Source organism: Nothoprocta perdicaria, unplaced genomic scaffold, assembly GCF_003342845.1.
Source record: "Nothoprocta perdicaria isolate Ctin4 unplaced genomic scaffold, notPer1 scaffold_413, whole genome shotgun sequence".
NCBI lineage: Eukaryota > Metazoa > Chordata > Aves > Tinamiformes > Tinamidae > Nothoprocta > Nothoprocta perdicaria.
Window position 1 is genome coordinate 220989 of NW_020455659.1, and position 19718 is coordinate 240706.

A 19718-nucleotide genomic window follows, 5' to 3' on the forward strand; every position below is an offset into this window, starting at 1 on the left:
CCCACACTTCAAATGATGTATTTGTTCTTTTTCTTTGGTCCACGGGGCTCTGAGAAGCGCAGACTAAAGCTCTAGCTCAGAAGAGGACGGCTGGGAACCTGAAGCAAAGAGTCCAGCACCACGGAGCAGGAGATGAGCTATGGAAACAGGCCCCAAATCTTTCCCTAGGGAGCAGATGCTGAATGGAGGGTGCCCCAAAACCTGGAATAGGGAGCAGGGTGCCTGCCCACCCAAAAAGGAGGTCCTTAGAGGGGTTCATAAAGCACTTATGAGCTTGTAAGTATGATCTAGACTTAGGCAATTATGTGAAATAGAAAGGGCTCAGAGAAGGATAGTTCAAGATGCGAATGCCAAGTCTTAAGATCTCCTGGATTTCCAGTGTCTGGGAATAAGCAAGTTTTAACTGTGCTACAAGTGCTCTCACATCCGCATTCCCATCCTTTGTACTCAAATCCAAAACATTACGGAAGTTTCTCCTGTCTATTATCAGCTAAAGCTTATCAAACAACCCTTTGTACCATCCCACTGCTAAAGGGTGGCTCATGGGCCAGTTCATAAAATGGGTGCCAAAGAGCAGCTTTCCCAGAAAGTCCTTCAATACATCCCRTCCAACACAAGTGGGAAGCCTCCATTTCACGGCTTTGGGTACAACGTACGCAGGCAAAACATGGACAACAAGACTAATCACGAGATTCATCTCCTGTTAACAAGATTTTTTCTGAAGCAAACAGCATCAGGATTCCTGGATTTTACAAGTCAGCTTCGGACACGCTTGGTGGCTGGTCACAGCTTCAGAGAAGCTGCTTTGAATCGTGCAAATTGCTTCAGTATTGCAGCTTACGACTGTGTTTCTAAATTGGCAGCAAATCAAAGATTGATGGAAAACCYCGATTCTCCAAGTCCGTCACTGCTTTTCATTCACATTCTAGCCCAAACCCAGCTCTTACGGTTGAGATTCAAGATGTTTTTGGCTGCAGCACAACTCGCTAAAAGCTTGGAAAGACAAATTTCTAACCCAGATTTTCCAACTGAGGAAGATGCACAGAACCCAGTCTGTCGCATAGACCTTGATGCCAGACTAACCTTAAAGTTGGAGATAAACAACATAAAACTGCCCTGATTTAAATATTATGGAACTTGGTCTACCTACCACAGAAATAGCCGTGTTTGACACAAAATGCCCCAAAACATTAAACATTAATCACACGTTTTGGCTAGCTACGCGTCAACAACACAGCAACTGGCTATGTATATGTATATACATACATACATATATTATGTATATAATATATATACACACACGCCCACATATATATAAAACCCGCTATAGGAAGAGCATAAAGACACATTCAATATCATAAAGTTTCCAACACTAAACCTCCAACTGAATGAACGCAAGTAGAATAAGGCTTTATTAGAGATTTCCACTCTTTACTAGTTAGTGATTTTCCAAAGCTGGTGACAAGAATATACCCAACGTGAAATATCTGAAATTATCTGAATATTTGATATTCAGATATCTGAAAATATCTGAAATTACTATTCAAAAACCTAATCATGATACTACTCTGCTTCATCTGAGAGAATCACAGAAGGGTTGATGTTGGAAGGGACCTCTAGAGACCATCTAGTCCAACAAGAAAACCTATGTTTGCATTTTGGAATGAAACAACTGATGTCGCAAAACTTTTCAATTTATCTGGCAGAAGTCAAGGGACTGAAGAGCCATAACAGTAACCATTAGGGGAAAAAAAATTAAAAAATGGAAAAAAAAAATTAGCATATGGAGAATAAATCAACATAAAACTTATTTATGTGGTATTGTGTAAATGTTTTCTTTCCAAGTTCTCAAATGTGATGGTTGCTATAAATTAAATTGAATTCTTCTAACTCACAAGTACATCCTACCTTGTGGACTTAAAAATGGAACAGTTTTTTAAGTTTAAGTGGTGAAGCAAGCCCATTCTGCTTAAGAGACTGTCGGGRGGTAACACAGCACTGCAAACATCCACTTTTCCCCCCCACTGACAACACGAGCATCTCTGGCTATTTCTAAATACCCATTATTAAATAGCAAATAGAAGTCTAACAAAAACTGTTTACTATGTTGAGGGGAAAAAAATAAAAAAGAGGAAGCACTAAAATCCAAGGAGGAACCCCCCAAAGGAATTCTTATGAATTTTTTAATCGTTTAAAATCATTTTTAAGCACTGAACTGTACAAGTAATCATAGAACTATAAAACAGAAGGGAAGAAAACCCAAATGTGCTCACCTCTTGCACAAACGAAACAAAAGCCTACATTTACAGCTGATGAGGAGTGATTCCTTTTGGAATGGTTACTACAGATGAGAATGTGGGATGACACAAACAAGCTTCCTGCAGCAATACAGCCATCTCCTGAGTGATAGGCAATGGGACATCTGAAACATCTCACCATGCGACCTGTTTAATATAAATGCAGAAAGAAAAACGCACCAGGTCACCCTGGAATCACGATATGGTAGAAGGCACCACACAGACAGATGCAAGATTGATTTTTATTCCCATCGAAGTACTGAAGAGAGACATTTCCATCTTTAAAAGGAATGTTTCACTGAAGTTGGGAGTTAAATTTCACTTTAAAGCCGTGTTGAAAACCAAATAAAAAAAACACACCATGGTTTTAACTTGGTTCTAAACCACGTTAAACCTGGAGTCTGCTTGTTCTGTTTAATCGTTTTGCTTTGCTTCTAAAAGGAGAATTGCCTTCTGGAAAGTAACTGCTCTGCAGGCCACTGGCAAGCATCTTTTAGAAAGATGCTTCAACCTTGTACCACTAACCTACCTTGCATCAGGCCCAGGTATTCACAACAACTAAAAGCAATTAATTATTACGGATTCAGGTAGAAAAGAGGTTTCATGCTATTTTCCCACCCACGAGAGCTTCATGTTAACAGTATCATTAAAAACACCCCTTTGCCCCTACGTGATGCCCTGGAGAGGATAGTGACACTCGTGGCCGTTGCTGTGAGGGCGTCTGGCCTCCTCCTCGCGCCGGCGCTCACCTTTGCTGGCTTTATGCATGTCCTTGTCCACGGAGCAGGCCGTGCAGCAGTGCTGGGGGCAGCGGAAGCCGCGCGCCTCGAAGAGCGCCGTGGCGAACTGGCGCACGCAGGCCTCGTGGTAGAACTTGCCACAGGCCGCCACGGCGCAGCGCTTCACGTCCCTGCCGGGCAGCTTGCACGAGAAGCACGTGTGTTCCCCTGCGGAGAGAACCGCACACAATTATCAACGGCAGTTTGGTGGCGATTCGCGGCTTGCAAGGAGGAAAAAATCCGGAGTCGGACAGGTTCAAGCTGCATGGATGCCTTTCCTTGAAGTCTGTCGCTATAATCCACAATAACTATGGAATTGGTGCTAGCAGAAAGTCCATGATTATGAGTATACGCTGAGTAATGCATTGCTTGTTCTCGTACCAGGTTTTTGTCACGTAGCAAATAACGATTTGGCCTCAGAAGTTAAAAATCAAGTCAAACTAAGGCAAAAAATCAAGTCAAACTAAGGCAAAAAATCAAGTCAAACTAAGGCAAAAAATCAAGTCAAACTAAGACAAAAGTAAAAATAAGACAAAAATAAAATAAAAATAAAAACAAACCCATGCCTGGAAGTTGGAATCTTTCTCACCCTACGTGTTCCGCCCAGGACACGGCTCCTCAGAAGAGGAAATCACAGAATCACGGAATATTCAAGGTTGGAAGGGACCTCTAGAGATCATCTAGTCCACCCTTGAAATCCCTCCCCGTCTCTCAGCCGCGGGCTCGCATTTACCGTTTTTACACTCGGCGCAGACAAACTTCTCCTCGGGCGCCGCCGTCAGGCCAAGACACTCGGCGTGGAAGACCCCGCAGCACTCGCCTTCGCAGGACACCAGCGACTCGCCGGAGCTTTCGCAGATCTTAAACCAGCAGAACAACTAGTCAGAGAAGAACGGGTATCTGCCACCCTTAAATATCGATGACTTGGAGATGTTAAACCAAGCAAAAAGCAAAAGAAATCACCATTTGGCCAAAACTGGCTGAAATGGCCTCAGCGCTACAATATGGCAGAAGATCGGTCTATGCCTCAGGGCACYCAACAGTATCTAGGGGATGGAGACAGTTACTAGATTTTTTGCCCCCTCAATGGTGCCAGSCCTTTATTTCATGGGTAGTTAGGAGAATTACAACACCGGGACTCATATTTTCTTGTAATTCTAAAAAGGAAGAGCGTTTTTTCCTTGCTGTTCATCAGGAAAGTGGTCAGAATATTCCTGTGTTTGACTCTCCAAACTACCAAAAAACTATTTCTGAAAGGCCACCTCAAATGTTCACATGGAGCAGAACCTGGCACGTAATTTTTCTATGTGTATGGATTAGATTAAAATGTGGATTAGATTAAAATATCTGAACTTTCTGGCATGTAGAAGGGCTTAAGAGTCATCTCTAGAGCATAAAAAAMCACCCATAAAAGCCTAGATATTTCACCTAAAACATCAAATTATGAGACAGATAAAGTGGTATAATTCGAAAAAAAAGAATATCAAATCAGCTTACTATCAGAGACAATTCACATTCGGCGTGTATTTCTTGAGAGGATCCCTGCTTACCTGACAAACGGTGTCTTTTTTACTGGTTCCAGTTCCTCTCCTGGACAAGCTGGAGTCCACTGACTGCACATCAGAAGCATCAGCATCCGCAGTAGCTGAGGGGCTGTCTGAACGTTTCCCAAAACTACCCTACAAAAGGGAGAAAATCCAAGGCACTCTAAGCCAACATACTTGCAAAGGACGGTCACGCTGTGAAGAAAAATATTGAAGGCATCGCTGCCTGAAAGATCAGTYGCTGTGTTAAGAAAGTTAAAGTTCCTTGAAAATAGCTGAGCTTCACTACAATGATACAAGAAATATTGCTTTCTGAACCCATCTTTTACTTGCACAAGGCAAAAGTTGCTCATTTTTTCTCTTTTCTGCCACCTCTCTCTTCTGCACCAAAACAGAAGAGTAAAATACACCAAAATCAACCAAATCCCTCAATTCCCAATTTAGCAACTTTCCAAAGAGCCAAACAAGACAGTGATATGTTTTGCTAGGCAGAGGAATAGCAAAATTAGTAAAGAAAAATTATATATATATATTTTTAAATTGCAATATAGAGGAAGATGAAAAAAATAAAAAGATGATGCTTTATTTTTCAGACAACAGGAATTATATCTCACAGATTTAGCAATATGCAAACAAAGAGTCTGTTTTACCACTGATCAGCTCAACAAGCCACACAGTCTCTGTGAGAAACAACGTAATTTTACCTGTAAATCATTAAGTCCTCTTGAGTCAGAGTCAGACGTATCCCTGTACGCTGAGCTAGTCAGCTCTACGTCAGTTGAGGCACGACTCCTTTTCTTTAAAGGTTTACAGGAATCTGAAATCTCGCTGGCACCTTAATATAACGTACCAAAATTAGTCCTAAAAGATGCTCTCAACTCTTTTTTTTTTTTTTCTTAAAAAATGAAAAAATAAAAATTAAAAGCCCTGCAAAAACTAACTAAATGAAAATCAGTTTAGGATGATCTTCTGCGAAACTTGTGGGTATCCTGACAAAGCAGAGGAGGCTACTAAACTGTTCCTCTAATATTAGAGATTACCATCTTTAATCTCTAATAATTATTAGAGATCTCTAATAATTATTAGAGATTAATCCACAAGATTAGAGAATATTACCTCTCCATCATTCAGCTTTAACACACAGATAGGCAAAGGCATCACCTTTCTTATTTTATTTTCTAATACATGACAAAGCCAGGAGGAGGAACTAAACTTAGACCTATCTTCCCAACTAGCACCGCGAAACCAAACACATAAACACCAAAAAACCCACCTCACAAGGCAAATTAAGATCAATGTTTATCATAACGACCATCAGGAAGCATTAAGATCTCTGTAGTTCACAGGGACTGCAAGCCATGAACRCGATATGAGGAAGGGCCAGCAAATTTAAAACGGGGTTTATGTTTGGTTAAGTCAACTCACCTTTCTGCAGTCCTGTCTTCACTGCAGTCAGTGGTACCATTTCAACCTGTTTGAATAGGAAAATCCATAGTTAACAGAGCAGAGGCATTTCCCCCCCTAGTATTAAAAAAGAAAACATTTAAGTTTAAGCGATTAGCATAGCTGAACTCAGATGGAGTCTGTCATCCCCTTCTTAGCGGGAGCCTTCTGGTCCTGTCGGGTTTAATCCTAGCTGCCTACGCTGAACACCAGGAGCCAAGGCAGCCGTGGGAGCGCTAGCAAAGTCCTTCCCAACTGCTCCCTTTGGGCATGAAGACGAGAGGGAAGGTTCCTCCGTGTCCAGCAGGCACCAGCGGGGTTCTTTTGGGCAGCCAACGCTGAGGCTTTTGTAAAACCCCACAGCTGTGTAAGCACAGGTCTGACCTTAAGAGGTAGGACACTCTTAAGTGTTAGTGAGACACTTAACGCCGTGCCACCTAAAGGCACTTCCACCACGCATGCACTCGGTAGCTTCAGGGAACACAGGCCTTTCTCTGTATAGAGTGCTGCAAGGCCCACCAAGATGGGGGCCCGACTTCGCACGGGGCGTTGCAGAGCTCTATACAGCGGGAAACTCAATGCCAGGAGGGACTTCAGCAGCTACGGTTAGCAGCTCGCAAAAGCACTGCAAGTTCTCGACCCTACAGCAGAAGGGCACGTTTAGAAACTGCTCTGCCAACGGACGTGGAACGGGAGAATTTGGCGCCTGCCTCATCATTAGAGAAGGAGGTTGTTGCCTAAAGTCTTGTTTTTTAAGCTTAAGAATTACAAGATTTTTTTCTTTTTTCTTTTTTTTTAAACAATGTGGTTACATATGCATGTAGAAACACATTTAGTAAATATTTAAGGATTATTCTATAATTTTTTTAAAAAATATTTTATTTTGTTGTACAATAGGTAAAAACATACAATAGAAGGATTTGTATAGGATACATTTCGTAATACAAATATAAAATCTAAACAATCACTTTTATTTCTCTACTACTCACTGTAACAGTAGCATTAACATTTTGTTTTTCCCATTAATTGTACTCGTTCCAGTTATAATTTTATACCAAGTGGTTGCAGACTAATTTGGGAATCAGTTGCAAGAAAACTTGACTTTGGGTAACAAATATTGTTGCATAATTGTAAGAAGTTAGGTTTTTTTTTTTCTTTTCTTTTTTTTTTTAATATAACTTAATACATTCAAGGTTATGCGCATTACAGTGCATCTTTGTTTAAGTTTTAGTCATACACTTTTCCTGAGAAAAGCAATTTTATGTTCATAGTCTTAGTTAGCTACATAATATACGCATAAGCAAAGCTAACTGGGATCCATGAAGTTCATATTGTTGGTTCTTATACCTTTGTTAAATTAAGAAACATTTACAAACACAAAATAACTCATTTGAAAATACGGTGGCTGCAAAACCTCAGGACGAGAGGTTTAAGGGACGTCAGACACCTTATGCCCAAGGTTGCTTTGAAGTTTCAGCAAGAAACTTTTTAAAGTGAGAATATTCTTCTGCTGGACACAGAAGTAAATGCTATAGCATAAAAAAAAAGGAAAAAAATAGGAAAAATAAAAAGGCAATTAAGTCTACCTTCAACCTCTGAAATGAACCAAGTGCAAAAAATAAAGTGTAAAGGGCAAAGAATAAATTAGATTAAAACAGATAAAAACATTCCCCCCCTCCCCATTCTCATAATAAATCTTTAGACGGACCACTCCTTGTTAAAAATGCTCATTTTTAAAAAAAGCTGTAGGAGAAAACCTTTTTATATAAAAAATTCGCAGGTTTCAAGTGGAGAGACCCTTAAGGAGGGAAAATTGACCATGCAAGGAAAAGAACCAACAACTTTGACAAGCTTGTTAAGAAAGTGTATTCAGTATTTAATGTTAAAGCACGTCCATCTGCTCAACTTCCCTATTCATTCCCAGATTTTTAATTTTTTTTTTTTTTTAATTAAAGCAACAACATTTGTCTGCCTGACATCCAGATTAAAGGAATGCCCTGTACATGTTAGATCTACTTAAGGAAAAAAAAAAAAGTATACCCCAGAAGATCTGTTTTTCTGATGTCTGCCAACATAAAAGTCAAATTATTCATCTTTAAGTTAAATCATTCTTAGAGTCCATTTTCAAAAGTGGTCAGATTAATCAGTCTAATTTCATTTGAAAAACAAAACCTCAATACAAACCAGCAGCTAAACCAAGAGCAAGAGGAAGGAACCTGGTGGCAATTCCATCAAAGAAATTACTGAAACAAAATCACTTTGCTCATTAACAGAAATCTCAAAGGAAACATGGCACGTTCGTTAGGAGTCTTGCATCATTGAGTTCCCATTATCCATAGCCTGACTGATACTGTGAAGATGCCAGTAGCAGAGTCACAGCAATGGTTTTGACAGGGGGATTTCATGAAGGATAGTCCAAAACGAAACCCGATGGGGAAAAAATGGAGAAAAATAAAAAGGCACCAATATAAGCCACAACATTTATGAATACAATATATTTTAACTCTCTACATGGAGGAAGCCAACCTGCTCCTTTTTGATCTTCTTCTTTGGCACAACTTCAGTGGATTTCTCAGACTCTGAGCGGGTTCGAATCGATCTTCTCTGTTGCTTCTTTTCTACAGAACCTGAAGAAGGAAAAAGGTTTCCATTACACGATTCCTCGTACTTCACACTGACAGCAAGACGTTGAACACGAAGTCAACAGATAAAGTAACGAAACCAAGACTTTTTTTTTTCCTCTTTTGAATGTTTTATTTTTTAAATTCAGGTCCAAGCTATTTGCCAACTGGGTCTCTGGTTGCAGATAACACCTCTGGACTCCCCAGGGAGAGGCCGCTGCAGAAAAAGACACCAGTAACAGAACAAAAGGAAAGGCTGGAATCCGGTTTAGGGCAAACAGGTTTTTCACGACCCAACTCTCAGAGTCTTCGCTTCGGTTAATTTTTAACCAAACAGTCCGTCTTTGGTGCTTTTGGAAAGGTCTCCACGTTCAACGTCTTCAACTAAAGCATGCTAGAAATTTCAGACACAAAACAGCTTCCAGCATTTCACTCTCAAAAACACAGTTCTGCGCCCTGCCGTGCAGCAAACAGGGCAGTTTTCTGCCAGAACTCTAGCTATCAAAAAACCTTAAGTCCAAAAGCACATTATAACACGTGCCACRAATTGGAAATTCTTGACTAAGGATTTCAAGAGGCAAAAAAGCTTCAACAAAGCCAGAAAAGCAGTTACAAYGTGCACTACTGTAATAAAACTGAAAACCAAGTTTAAATATATATATATAAAAACATGGAAAACAAACTCGGATTTATGATTGTCATTATGGTGTTGCAAGAAATTATAAGTTGCTGATTTGGGGGGGGCTGGTTCTGTTTGGACACCTAAGGTAGGTGAGATCAGAGGACACTTCTGTGCTCCAGGTTTTCCCTAAAGGCTGGGCTGGGGACACGTCCACACTTAGCCAGGGRACAATTTTTGAAAGAAAGTTAAAGAGAGCAGGACAGGCAGCAAAGTGAAGTTCCCAGTTTTGAAATGATCTTGTCTCGGTTTTCCCTTTAATCTTCTTTTTCAATTTGGGGCGCTTTAACTGAAGAGGACAAGACTGAAAGGCATTTTCTCTTCTCATGAGTGAAAATACAAATCCCTGAGACCAGGAATTGGCTTCCAGAGTCATGGTGAGCAGTCGAAAGCCTCTGCCTTGTTTTGGGGTATAGTATTAACTAGAAAGAAAGGCAGACTTCAACCATGGGCTGGGAAAAAAAGCCTTTCAAAGGATTCCAGCAGAAACTTGCATTTCTTCCTTCAAGCATCTTGATGAACCGGAGGAGCTTAAAACACGCGGAGCACGTTGYGTGTTAGTGCTGCGTGTGGTTTCCAAAGTGCCAGATTAGATTCCCAATTTAACCCATCTCCTCTGTTAAACCGTGCACCAAGGTGAGCAGGAAGTGCAGTCAGCCCARGTGTTTGCTCCCTAGCTTCCCAGGGAACACTCAGGGAATTAAGGGGCAAGGTCTGGTTCCGAGGAGAAGCTACCACCACTGCACTCGGTACGGGCCAACAGCAAGGTCGATCTCTGCAAGAACTCCGCGTGGCGCCTCCGCAAGGCTCCTATATCCCATCCTCAGGCACACCTGGATGCAGAGCTTCAGGCCGGGTTTCAGAGCAGCAATCTGCTCTGCTGCCGAGCAAGCCAGGCCAACCTCTGCTTCAGCCCTGAGCGGAGACCCGCAGCACTCAAAATCCTCACCGCCGATCCCGTATCAGATTCCAAAGTTACAGATGTAACTGTGCAGGGAACTCGGAATATTTAACTGCAGGTTATCAATAAGGACTCCCAGAGTCATTCTTTAAAATACATTAGCATAAAGGTATTCTGAAGCGCCGGTGACCTTAAATTTAAAAAAAGGCCTTTGCAGTTATGTTCCCTGAGAGGGGACCAGTAACTGTCTGGCCTTTGGMAATGGCTTTGAGGGTGACTGTTTGGAGTGGATACTAAAGTAAAGCTCATGCACTGCAGAGGGTGTTAGCAGGTGAAGTTTTACATAGCCAAAAAACCTAAGAAAATGAAAAAAGAGAGGCTCAGAATTCTCCTTTATGTGTGAAGGGCCATTGAGAAGGTTCSTTTAGTTCCCAGGTGAGAGAAACAAAACTCCTCATCTCTCCTGCTGCAAGGCAAGTAAAGGAGCTTGCAAAAAGTAGAAGTTTGGAAAAGCTGCAGCCACCCACAGGGGATTGAAGAGTCGCTGGGAACAACCGCGGAGGAAACCCCGCTCACGCCAGGACCCCAGGGTGCTCAAACTGGGGTCCTGCTCAAATCCCCAAGCGCTGCCCGGGGAARAGCACCTACAGAACAAGCCTTCCCACGAGCTCTGCGAGAGCAAAGCTGCATTTGCAGGAGTGAGTCTTCCTGGGGATGTTGTCCCCYGTGAGGCTTTTGACTGGGAGTCACACTTCATTTTTGTTCAGAAAAGCAGAAACAACCACGTGGGCAGATAATTAAAGCAAAAGCGACGCTGAGTAACATTACACGGTCTTTACTCTCTGCAAGAAAGAGGGTTTTTTTTTTTTTGCTGTGTAAACTGCAAGAAGTTTCCCACCCTTTGCTTCTGTAACAGCATTTGTTCACCCTACTATAAGAGTTTGTTCACCCTGCTATGAGAGAGTGGGTCCTGCTCCAACCTCAAATTTACCTTGACATACCCAATGTAAAACTAAATATGCTCAAGCATTCCACGGACACGATTAAAGCACAGAAACACGCAATAATTAATGCATTTTACACGGCTGGTACAAAGGCTGAAATACGGAAGTGACTACAGAAAATGAAGGAACTTGCAAAGCTCTCGGCTTAGGATGACTCAAGATCGTGTCTCTTTTCAGGAACCTCTATCCTTTCCCCAGAAGGGTATGTGTCTCCTTTGGAGGATGCTGAGAGAACACACTGCAGAAGGAAATTTCTGCTCGTGGGGAGAAGCATTCCCTTTGGAAGAATTCCCGTTAGCTGCTTCTTAAACAACAACCAAAAAAAAAAAAAAAATCAAAAGATGTTTCTTAAAACTCAAAAAGCAGGGGAAAAAAAGAGAAGTTTTCTGTTCCAAGGCTAAACAGCACTCGTTCAGTTTATCATTTTTCTTCTTCTCTAGTACCACACTAGAGATTAAACTTCAAGTAGTTTATTCTAGGCTCGCTTTCCAGGCTCGACCTCCATTAGTTGCTGCAGGGACTCTTCTTCCTCAGCCATAACACTTCACAGAACACGGTGCTTCGCAAGGGGACCCCTAAAATGCTTTCAAAAGAAAAGCACTTTCTCATTTCGTTGATGGCACCAGCTGAAGCAGCACAGAATTTCACTTCCTTTACAAAAGTCAGACAGGAAGGCAAAAAGGAGCCTCAGGGAAAGCTCTCATCCTGAGAGTTGTTCTGCACCAAACTGGGACTCTTCAAGACTCTCTTCCTTTGATCCCAGTTGCCATTTTTTTTTACATTGGGGCCCTAAAGACAGTACTTTGCTAACACAAATCCACTGTATTGCCYTCTAAAGCAGCTTGCTATGCTCTCCACAACACAGACACCCTTCCARGATGTTGAATCCTGGAGCACTTTGAGTTGCAGACAACGAGAGAGGTCACGTCGGCCAGGCCCAGACATCCTCAAACAAGAAACAACCAAACCCATTTTTTACCTCACGGGGAAATACCAGTTTTTTACATCTGAAATCAAGTGCTAGCTTGAAAAAGCTTAGGCAAGGAGCCCACAGCTTTGCCTACCTGCAGACCCCGAAGTTGTTTCAGGAGAGGACGCATTTTGCACCACTGCTTTTTCGGTCCTCTGATTTGACGAAGAATTAAGCTTGTCTTGTCCTTTGACGCTTATTTCTGTTTTGCTGCCAACTCCCTTAAAAAGGAGGACAAAAAATAAGTTAGCTTCATTGTATGTGTTGTTGCTAACAGACATATTAATCTACTCCTAAGTCTCAGGATAGAAAACTCCAGTGCTCTTCAATCAGACACCTATATATATGCAACAATATTTACTGCTGAGCTGCTCCCTTTCCCTCCTTCTCAATCTCGACTTACGCACAGGGGAAAGAGAAGAAAAGTATTTGGTGGCTTTTCTAAAGAGCATCCTACCTATAATGCTTAGGATTAAATAAATATCCTCTGCGTAGGAGGCAGAAGGAAGCAGAGAAATAGCCCTAAACCTTTTCCTTATACTGAGAAGCTGCTGTTSAGCTGAACGAAGCTAGGAGGCAGAACTCATTTGGAATAAGTCTACTACACAGAATGTGTAACTTGAGAAACATATTAGCAAGAGTTTTGCCACGTTTCTCACAGATTAACTTTTCTTAATGGATTGGTTTAACTAGAAAGGTGAAATGAGTCAGCTATGATATACTGAGCAAATTATGAGCCAGAATCAGCACTTAGCAGCATTTGTAGGGAGCCCCTCTGCTGGCAGCCAAAACGGCCAGGGACAGAGTTTTGGTTGCATTGAAATTAAGCGTTTACTGCAATAAAAGTCCATGTTGTTGAATGACAGATTTAGTGTCTCCAAAAGACATACACTGCTGCAGGTTGGCGGACACAAGWGCCACCTCTGCAACAGGAGGGCTCATCCCCAGAAAAAGAGCAGTCCCCCCGCAAGCCACCTACCTTCGTAGAATAAACAAACTGATCGATGAGCTTTCCATCCCCAGCAGCGTTCTGGAGGGCAAAAACCTGCTCTATTTTAACCACTGGAGACATGTTACATTTCTGAAGGTCCAAGGTCCCCTTGTGCATGGTGATTGAGGCCGGCAAGGACTTGCGAGCCGCGGCGGTTTTCCAGGCTATTTTCACAGGAGGAGGCTCCTCTTCCTCCGCGCTCGACTGTCGCCTTTGGCTCTGTCTTCGCGCCTCGGCACTCGAGGGCGACGCGGCCGCCGCGGCGCCGTGTTCCAGCTGCGCGTTGGGTGCTGGCTTCGGTCGCCTGTTCTTCTTCGCCTCCGCTTTGGAAGCTGCAGTCTTTTTGGCTTTGGACAAAGCCTCCTCGGGCTCTTGGTCTATATAAATGAAGGTGTATTGTTCTATCCTCTCTTCTCGAGTCATTTTCAAGGCTTTCTCAGCATGGGCAATACCAATATCCCACTGAGCCCGCTCTCTTTGTGGCCTCGGTTTGCGAATCTTGAAGAATAAAGACAAGCAGCTAATTACAGCGAATACATCTGTTCAATTTTCCATTTCTCCCTCATAAACACCCTTTTCCTCCCCATCAATGTTTCCGCTAGCACAAATACTGACTTTAGTYCATCCTACAAAGCAAATAACTGCCGTAGCTAACGCTTCCTTTCTAAGGCAGCACTGGGAAAGGACGTGTCAACTCTCCTACGGCTACACAGGAATTCTTTTTTATTTGATATTATAGTATAGATATAAAATGACACTCGATGCCTGGGATGACTGCCATCGTAAGAAAGACATACAAGAAGCTGAACCACCAGGGTCTTCRCAGGGAGGTAATGAAGAAGCAATGAAACCTTTCTGAATGCTACTTTTGCAGGTGACAGAACCTTTCCCGGGGCTGGCACTGGAGCACTCCGGCCTTGCCGGGTTGCCCCGGGCAGGTTTGGCTGGCGCGGGCACAGGCGCTCCGTGGTGCTCCTACCTTCTGTTTCTCAGAGTGGTTGCTGGCTTGCTTAGCAGCCTCGGCCAGTAACTGCTCGTACTGGTTGTGTCCTTTGTACTCTCGGACGCGCTTCTCGTGCACCCACGCCCTCTCGGGCTGGTTGCTAAAAAACTGCACGTGGTATTCGCGGGCACCTGCAAGTGAAAGATTCTAGTGAGCGCTTTTATCATCTCCGCTGCTCTGGCTTAAGCTCTCCTCTTCCATATGCTCCTTAAGATAAGGCATGTATAGCTGAAGTTGGGCAATAAATGGGGCCTCCAGTGCAAACATGCTGCCAGGGTAGATAAGGGAACTTTGCCTAGACCTCACACTCGCACTTACCAGCATCTTCTCACTGACAGCGACACGAAAAGAGTAACCGTGGGAGCATCTGTTCACAGGCCTAATATGCACAGCTCAATGGTGGGACTAATTTTAAACGTATGGCATTGCATACGTTGCAGAAGAGCCCGGCTGAGCATGCACACAAGCAGAATCCAGCTCACAAAGCATTCAAACACATGAGGTTTTTAACTGAGGAGCAACTACAGAGCCCTGCTAGCTCTGACAAAGATCTTCCACCCTTACCTCGTGTGTTAATTTTGGTATGAACATCAAGCTGGGGGTCACATGAAACCATGCAAGGCCACCACGGGTACGTTCCCACCTTGGACCAAACCAGATCGCCAACCTGAAACTTGATGTCATGGGCGACTTGTGTTGGAAGAGAAGGCAAGAACTGCTGCACCTATAAAGAACAGCCACAGGGATTTGCTATTTTTCCCTTAGTTATCACCAATTTTTGACAGTCTAACTGAGACATGAGAGCTATTTGGAAATTTGACATATACTTTTCTTACAAACACGGCAAAAGCACTTAAATACAGTCAGAATTAATGTAAAATAATCACGGATTAAGCAAAACAACAACAAAAACATTTCCAGTCATAGGTTGAGTAAAAACGTTGCTTTGGGGACGATAAAGCAATAAATACAGCACAACAAAAGACATTTTGAAGCACCAAGCGTTTAAAAGAACGACAACTAGTTTATCTGACAACTTAAAGAGTCTGTATCGTAGTTAATATAAAACCAGCAAGACATGAGAAGTGCAGAAAAGAGTTAATTTGTATAAATACTAACCGGTGTTTCCTCTGACAAGGTATCTTCCCTTGGCCTTTCTGCTAGCATGCTAAGCCTCTCATTTGGTCTCTAGGAAATGGGTAACAATGAAGAGAAAAAAAGGGAAAATAAACACAAAGAGGGTAAGGGGACAATAAAAGCCAAACCAGTATCAACGAAACCAGGCAGAAAAAGAAATACTGAGCATAGAAAACAGTCATGAACRTCGCCAGCGTGGGTCTGATGACTCCTTACAAGCAATTCAAGACACAACAGGATCACAATAAAAAATCAAACCATCTTTTTCTTCTGCAGTATTTACACGAGCATTGAAACTACATGGGCCAAGGTTCTGCTGTAACGGGTGATGGAAGGACATGCGCTYGGGCACAGTAAAGCCAATAAACCCAAAGAGCTTCCCAGCTAAGTGAAGCACAACTTGGAAGAAAGAGAAGGGCAGCTGAAGGATATCCATAGTAATTCGAGGAATCTCACTGCATAYGGGTTATTTTCCAAGAAAACAGCAGCACTACAAAAATCACTGGTTGGTTTAAAGGCACAATATGAAAATTGTTAATATCTCTCCCGAATCGCAGGTGCTTGACAAAGGGTTGGAGCTTCAAGGTGGAAAAAACAAACCTCCAAAGGTCTTTACGAGCCAGCACGTTGCAAAAGAGGCAAGAGAAACAGGTTTGGCAGCAGAAAGATCAACACGGAACAGGAGCCAAAAGCATCAGAGAGGGGATGATAGGGAGAGTGCTGACACAGCAGGTGAGCAGGCGCGAGCCGCGCGGGGAAGTATCGGCGGAAGCAGAGAGCACACGTTGCTTTTATTACGGCGAAAGTCGTTAGCGAAAGGACTTGGAGAGGGGCTAAAGAGGTGAGGAATAATCACGGAGGAACTAATAGTGTGAATTATACCTAGTTCATTTCAAATGGAGCCTCTGTGTTAATCATTGCTGCGCACTTCAGCTCGGAGCATCTGAGAGACACTCATTTAAAAACCCTCTCTGGCAATTAAAGTCAGTTTTGCCACAGGTCAGGGTTTCATTTAGAGCTGCTTAGAGGCAATGAGCAAGTGCAAGCAGCTATCTGCTGAGTAGAAATCCTTCCTCCTTGGTGAGGCAGGAAACATAGTGATGATTCCTTCCTTTCTGTGGCTGCAGGTCAGTGGAAATTTGGTGTCTGCCACAACTAAGCGCGTTACACAGGAAGCCTAAACAAAAGACTGAAACTTCCCACTCTTCCCAGAATACGACTAACTAGTAAAATAACCCATTTCTAGCCCGAACTGTTCCCACAGCTGGTGAGGTTCTGCACGTCACAGGATCCGAGTGAAGCAGAAACTACCGAATGCCCGACTTCCGAACCTCCGCGTTGAATAAAGCACGGACCGACGGAAGCTGCGATGGAAATGGCATTTCTACTGTGCAAAATCACAAATCTCATCACATTACTATGAAAAGATGATCAAATTGCACCCTGCAGGAGCGAACTAAATGGTGAGTGAATCAAACTGCCCCTGGACTGTGATAATTTGTGTTAAAAACCACTGGCACAAGGCACTGTTCAACCTGAGGAGCTGCACTCTGATATGAAGCTTTGCCTGAAACAACTGGGAAAGACCATGATTTCCGTGCAGAAAACGCTCTTCGAAAGGGAAACAGAGGCCATCTCCAGACTACATTAATGATTTGGGTGAATTCCAGGTGACAACGGAACAAGGGAGCCCAGGACTGCCTGGGATTTTTGCAGGGAAGTTTCCGTTCACACTGGGAATGGATGCGGGAAAAGATGCGAGCATCCTYGCCACAACCAAGGATAACCTGTCTTTTTGCCTCGGAGAGGGTTACTTCATTTACGAAAATGGCAGGGAATTGCACTCAAGGAAACCAGGCTGATCAAAGAGAGCAGAGGTTCAAAGGCCTAATTGATGCCCCACTCATTTGCCCTGGGCACCACTTAGATGCCCCCGCTGGCAGACAGACTTAGGGGAAAACAGTGCAAACCACGGTGCTAAGAGCAGGGCCAATCTGCAGATCCTGCATTAAAAAAAGAGAATATGCAACCAAATAGAAACAACCAGCCAAAGAAAGGTGGGAATTTCTAAGCCATAGAGGGTAGATTATGCTCCATAGAGGGCAGGAAATACAGGAAAATACAGGAATCAGTATCACAAACCTGGCGGGGATAAGCAAGAGAAAACGGAGTCACCGAGTGACTCATTAACCTACAAAAGAACAGACTGGCAGTCCTGCCAACCAATAATTTCTCTCTCCACTTCCTGGAGGTGAAGTTAAAATGCTGCACGTAAGTGCAGCCCTGTATAGGCGCATCCATACTGCAAAACTTGACAGAAATGGTAACGGAAACGGCGCTGAACCCGTGCAGAGGCTGCGGTTGTTACCCRAATTTCTCATTTGTTTGCTAGTTTGGAACGCTGATTTCTGCTGGGTTGTACATTTGCACAAGAGAGAGCTCTCACTTTTTGTGCGTTGTTCAAATGCTCACATATCTAGGAAAAAATTACGTGTCAGCAGATAGGATCAGCACTCAGACACGGCGTAGAAACAGGAGAAGTATCCGAGATTTGCCATGGTGGATTGGGGTTTATTTTGGAGGGAGGCAAAAGCTGCTGCCTCTGGGAAACCAGGCTGCTTGCACTGCATTTAAAATGCGCTGCTGAACCAAGGAGCCCCATTTCCCCCTCAATCACCCAGCATTGCTTCAAAAGTTAATTYCAGAACATTCTGAATGGGTATTTCTTTTGCCAAACCTCTAACACCGTGCAAAGCAAACCCAACTCTGGGCATCAGAATGTTAAATAATACTGGAAAAACATAAATAATCTCTTCTAGCATTTATTTTTGCTACGCGGTCTTTCCACAACGGTGTTGTCCTAGAAATCAAGCTGCTAGCCATCTAATACGGAGTACCTGACAAGTCCACGGAGCCTCCCAACGTTTTAAGCACGCATATAACTAAAAGCAAGGAAAACCACYGCCGGCGCCGGCCTCTCCATCAATAACATCAGGTATAGAGACGGCTGAAACAATTATTCCACTTACATTTTGTTCCTCTGGTTCTAATTTGGGCATTTTGTGCGACTTGCGCTCTTCCGATCGGGAAGAGTCATGCTTGCTACTTTTTTTCCTTTTCTCTTTTCTCCCTTCATGTTTCGCCTTAGCATACTCACTCGCTTGGACTTCATTTAAAAGGTCCCCACACAGAGAGGACTCGAACAATTCCCTGCCGTTCTGGATAGTTTTGGTTATTTTTAATTTGATCTCTGGTGAGCCAGTCTTCTTTGGAATCACCGTCTGGGACGCTGCAGGTGGCGGCGGCGGCGGGGAAGGTTTCTCCGGAACGTCGTGCGGCCGCGCGGCAGAGTTCTCCATTTGGTAATACTCCGGGGGACTAAAGTTCCTAACGGTCCCGAAGCCGTTGGCGGAGCCRTTGGGATACTGGGCGTACGCCTGGAATTTGGCCTGAGGTTCGTACATGCCGAGGGCGGGCGCGTAGCCGTTGGCGAGGGGCGGCAGCTCGTCCGGCGTGGGCGGCGGGTACGGGAAGCCCTGCTGCAGGGCGCTGCCGTACGGCGTCTGGCCGCCGTCCTCGGCGCCGTCGCTGCCGGCGTCGAAGGCATCCTCTTGGCGGATGTTGGCGGAGTCGATGAGCTGAGGTGGCTGCTGAATCGTGTTCCCCATGATCCCTTGCATGAAAGAGAACGAGAAATCCATTGTTCTGCTCCAGCATCCTCAGCTTTCCCTTCTTCTCATGGGGCCTAGGTGGGAAAAGCAGGGAGGGGGAAACGGGAAAGAAGTTGTGAGCGAAAACTAAGCGACTGAGTGGCCRGCGAACTGAAAGAGCTACCGGGTCCAGCAAGCAAACCCCTCCTCCCCGCTTCAGCAGCCACCCTTCCATCCTGCACTTCGGAATGGTATTCCTGCATCATTAGGAAAGGCTGTTTTTGCCAAATTTATACATTTTTGCCATTTTCCTTTCACGTCTGCTTGCTTCCCTTCCAAGGCATTTCAAGCAGTGACATGAGCACCTGCAAGCACTTAAAAATCACAAGCCCAACTGTTAAGAGTGTCAGGAAAACRGTGCTAAGACTCCAAACACTCTCCGTGCTCCTCCTGGTTGGATTTTCRGGTGTGTTATTGGAGCACAAAGCAGTGACACGACAGACTTTGATCCCCGCTCGAACAAACTGAGGGTACCACGTTCGGTCGACGCCATCGAGCCCTGAAAACATGGGAGGAACCCAAGGAAGCCCCTCAAAGGGACAATGAAACTGTCCCCTGCCTTCTCCTCGCCCCATGTGGCCAAATTTGAGAGGGACGAGCAGCCCGTGGCCACACAGGGACCATGCCATGGGCTTGGCT

At 43.9% G+C, this 19718-nt stretch overlaps 1 protein-coding gene across 3 annotated transcripts in view; it reads right to left on the reverse strand.

Annotated features, from left to right (window-relative positions):
- NSD3 (nuclear receptor binding SET domain protein 3) overlaps positions 1-19085 on the reverse strand; it is a 30680-nt gene extending 11595 nt beyond the window's left edge. For 2 of the 3 annotated variants that reach the window (XM_026045855.1, XM_026045857.1), the window contains exons 1-13: positions 18399-19085; positions 15352-15420; positions 14797-14956; positions 14209-14363; positions 13218-13727; positions 12333-12459; positions 8590-8690; positions 6046-6091; positions 5325-5455; positions 4627-4755; positions 3810-3936; positions 3047-3244; positions 2274-2444 (exon numbers count right to left, since the gene is read on the reverse strand). In XM_026045855.1, coding sequence (XP_025901640.1) covers positions 2274-2444; positions 3047-3244; positions 3810-3936; positions 4627-4755; positions 5325-5455; positions 6046-6091; positions 8590-8690; positions 12333-12459; positions 13218-13727; positions 14209-14363; positions 14797-14956; positions 15352-15420; positions 18399-19070 — 2596 coding nt within the window. In that variant the 5' untranslated portion in view covers positions 19071-19085. The remainder of the gene's footprint in view (positions 1-2273; positions 2445-3046; positions 3245-3809; positions 3937-4626; positions 4756-5324; positions 5456-6045; positions 6092-8589; positions 8691-12332; positions 12460-13217; positions 13728-14208; positions 14364-14796; positions 14957-15351; positions 15421-18398) is intronic. The other variant, XM_026045856.1, reaches the window with a different exon arrangement.
- Positions 19086-19718: the final 633 nt, after the last annotated feature.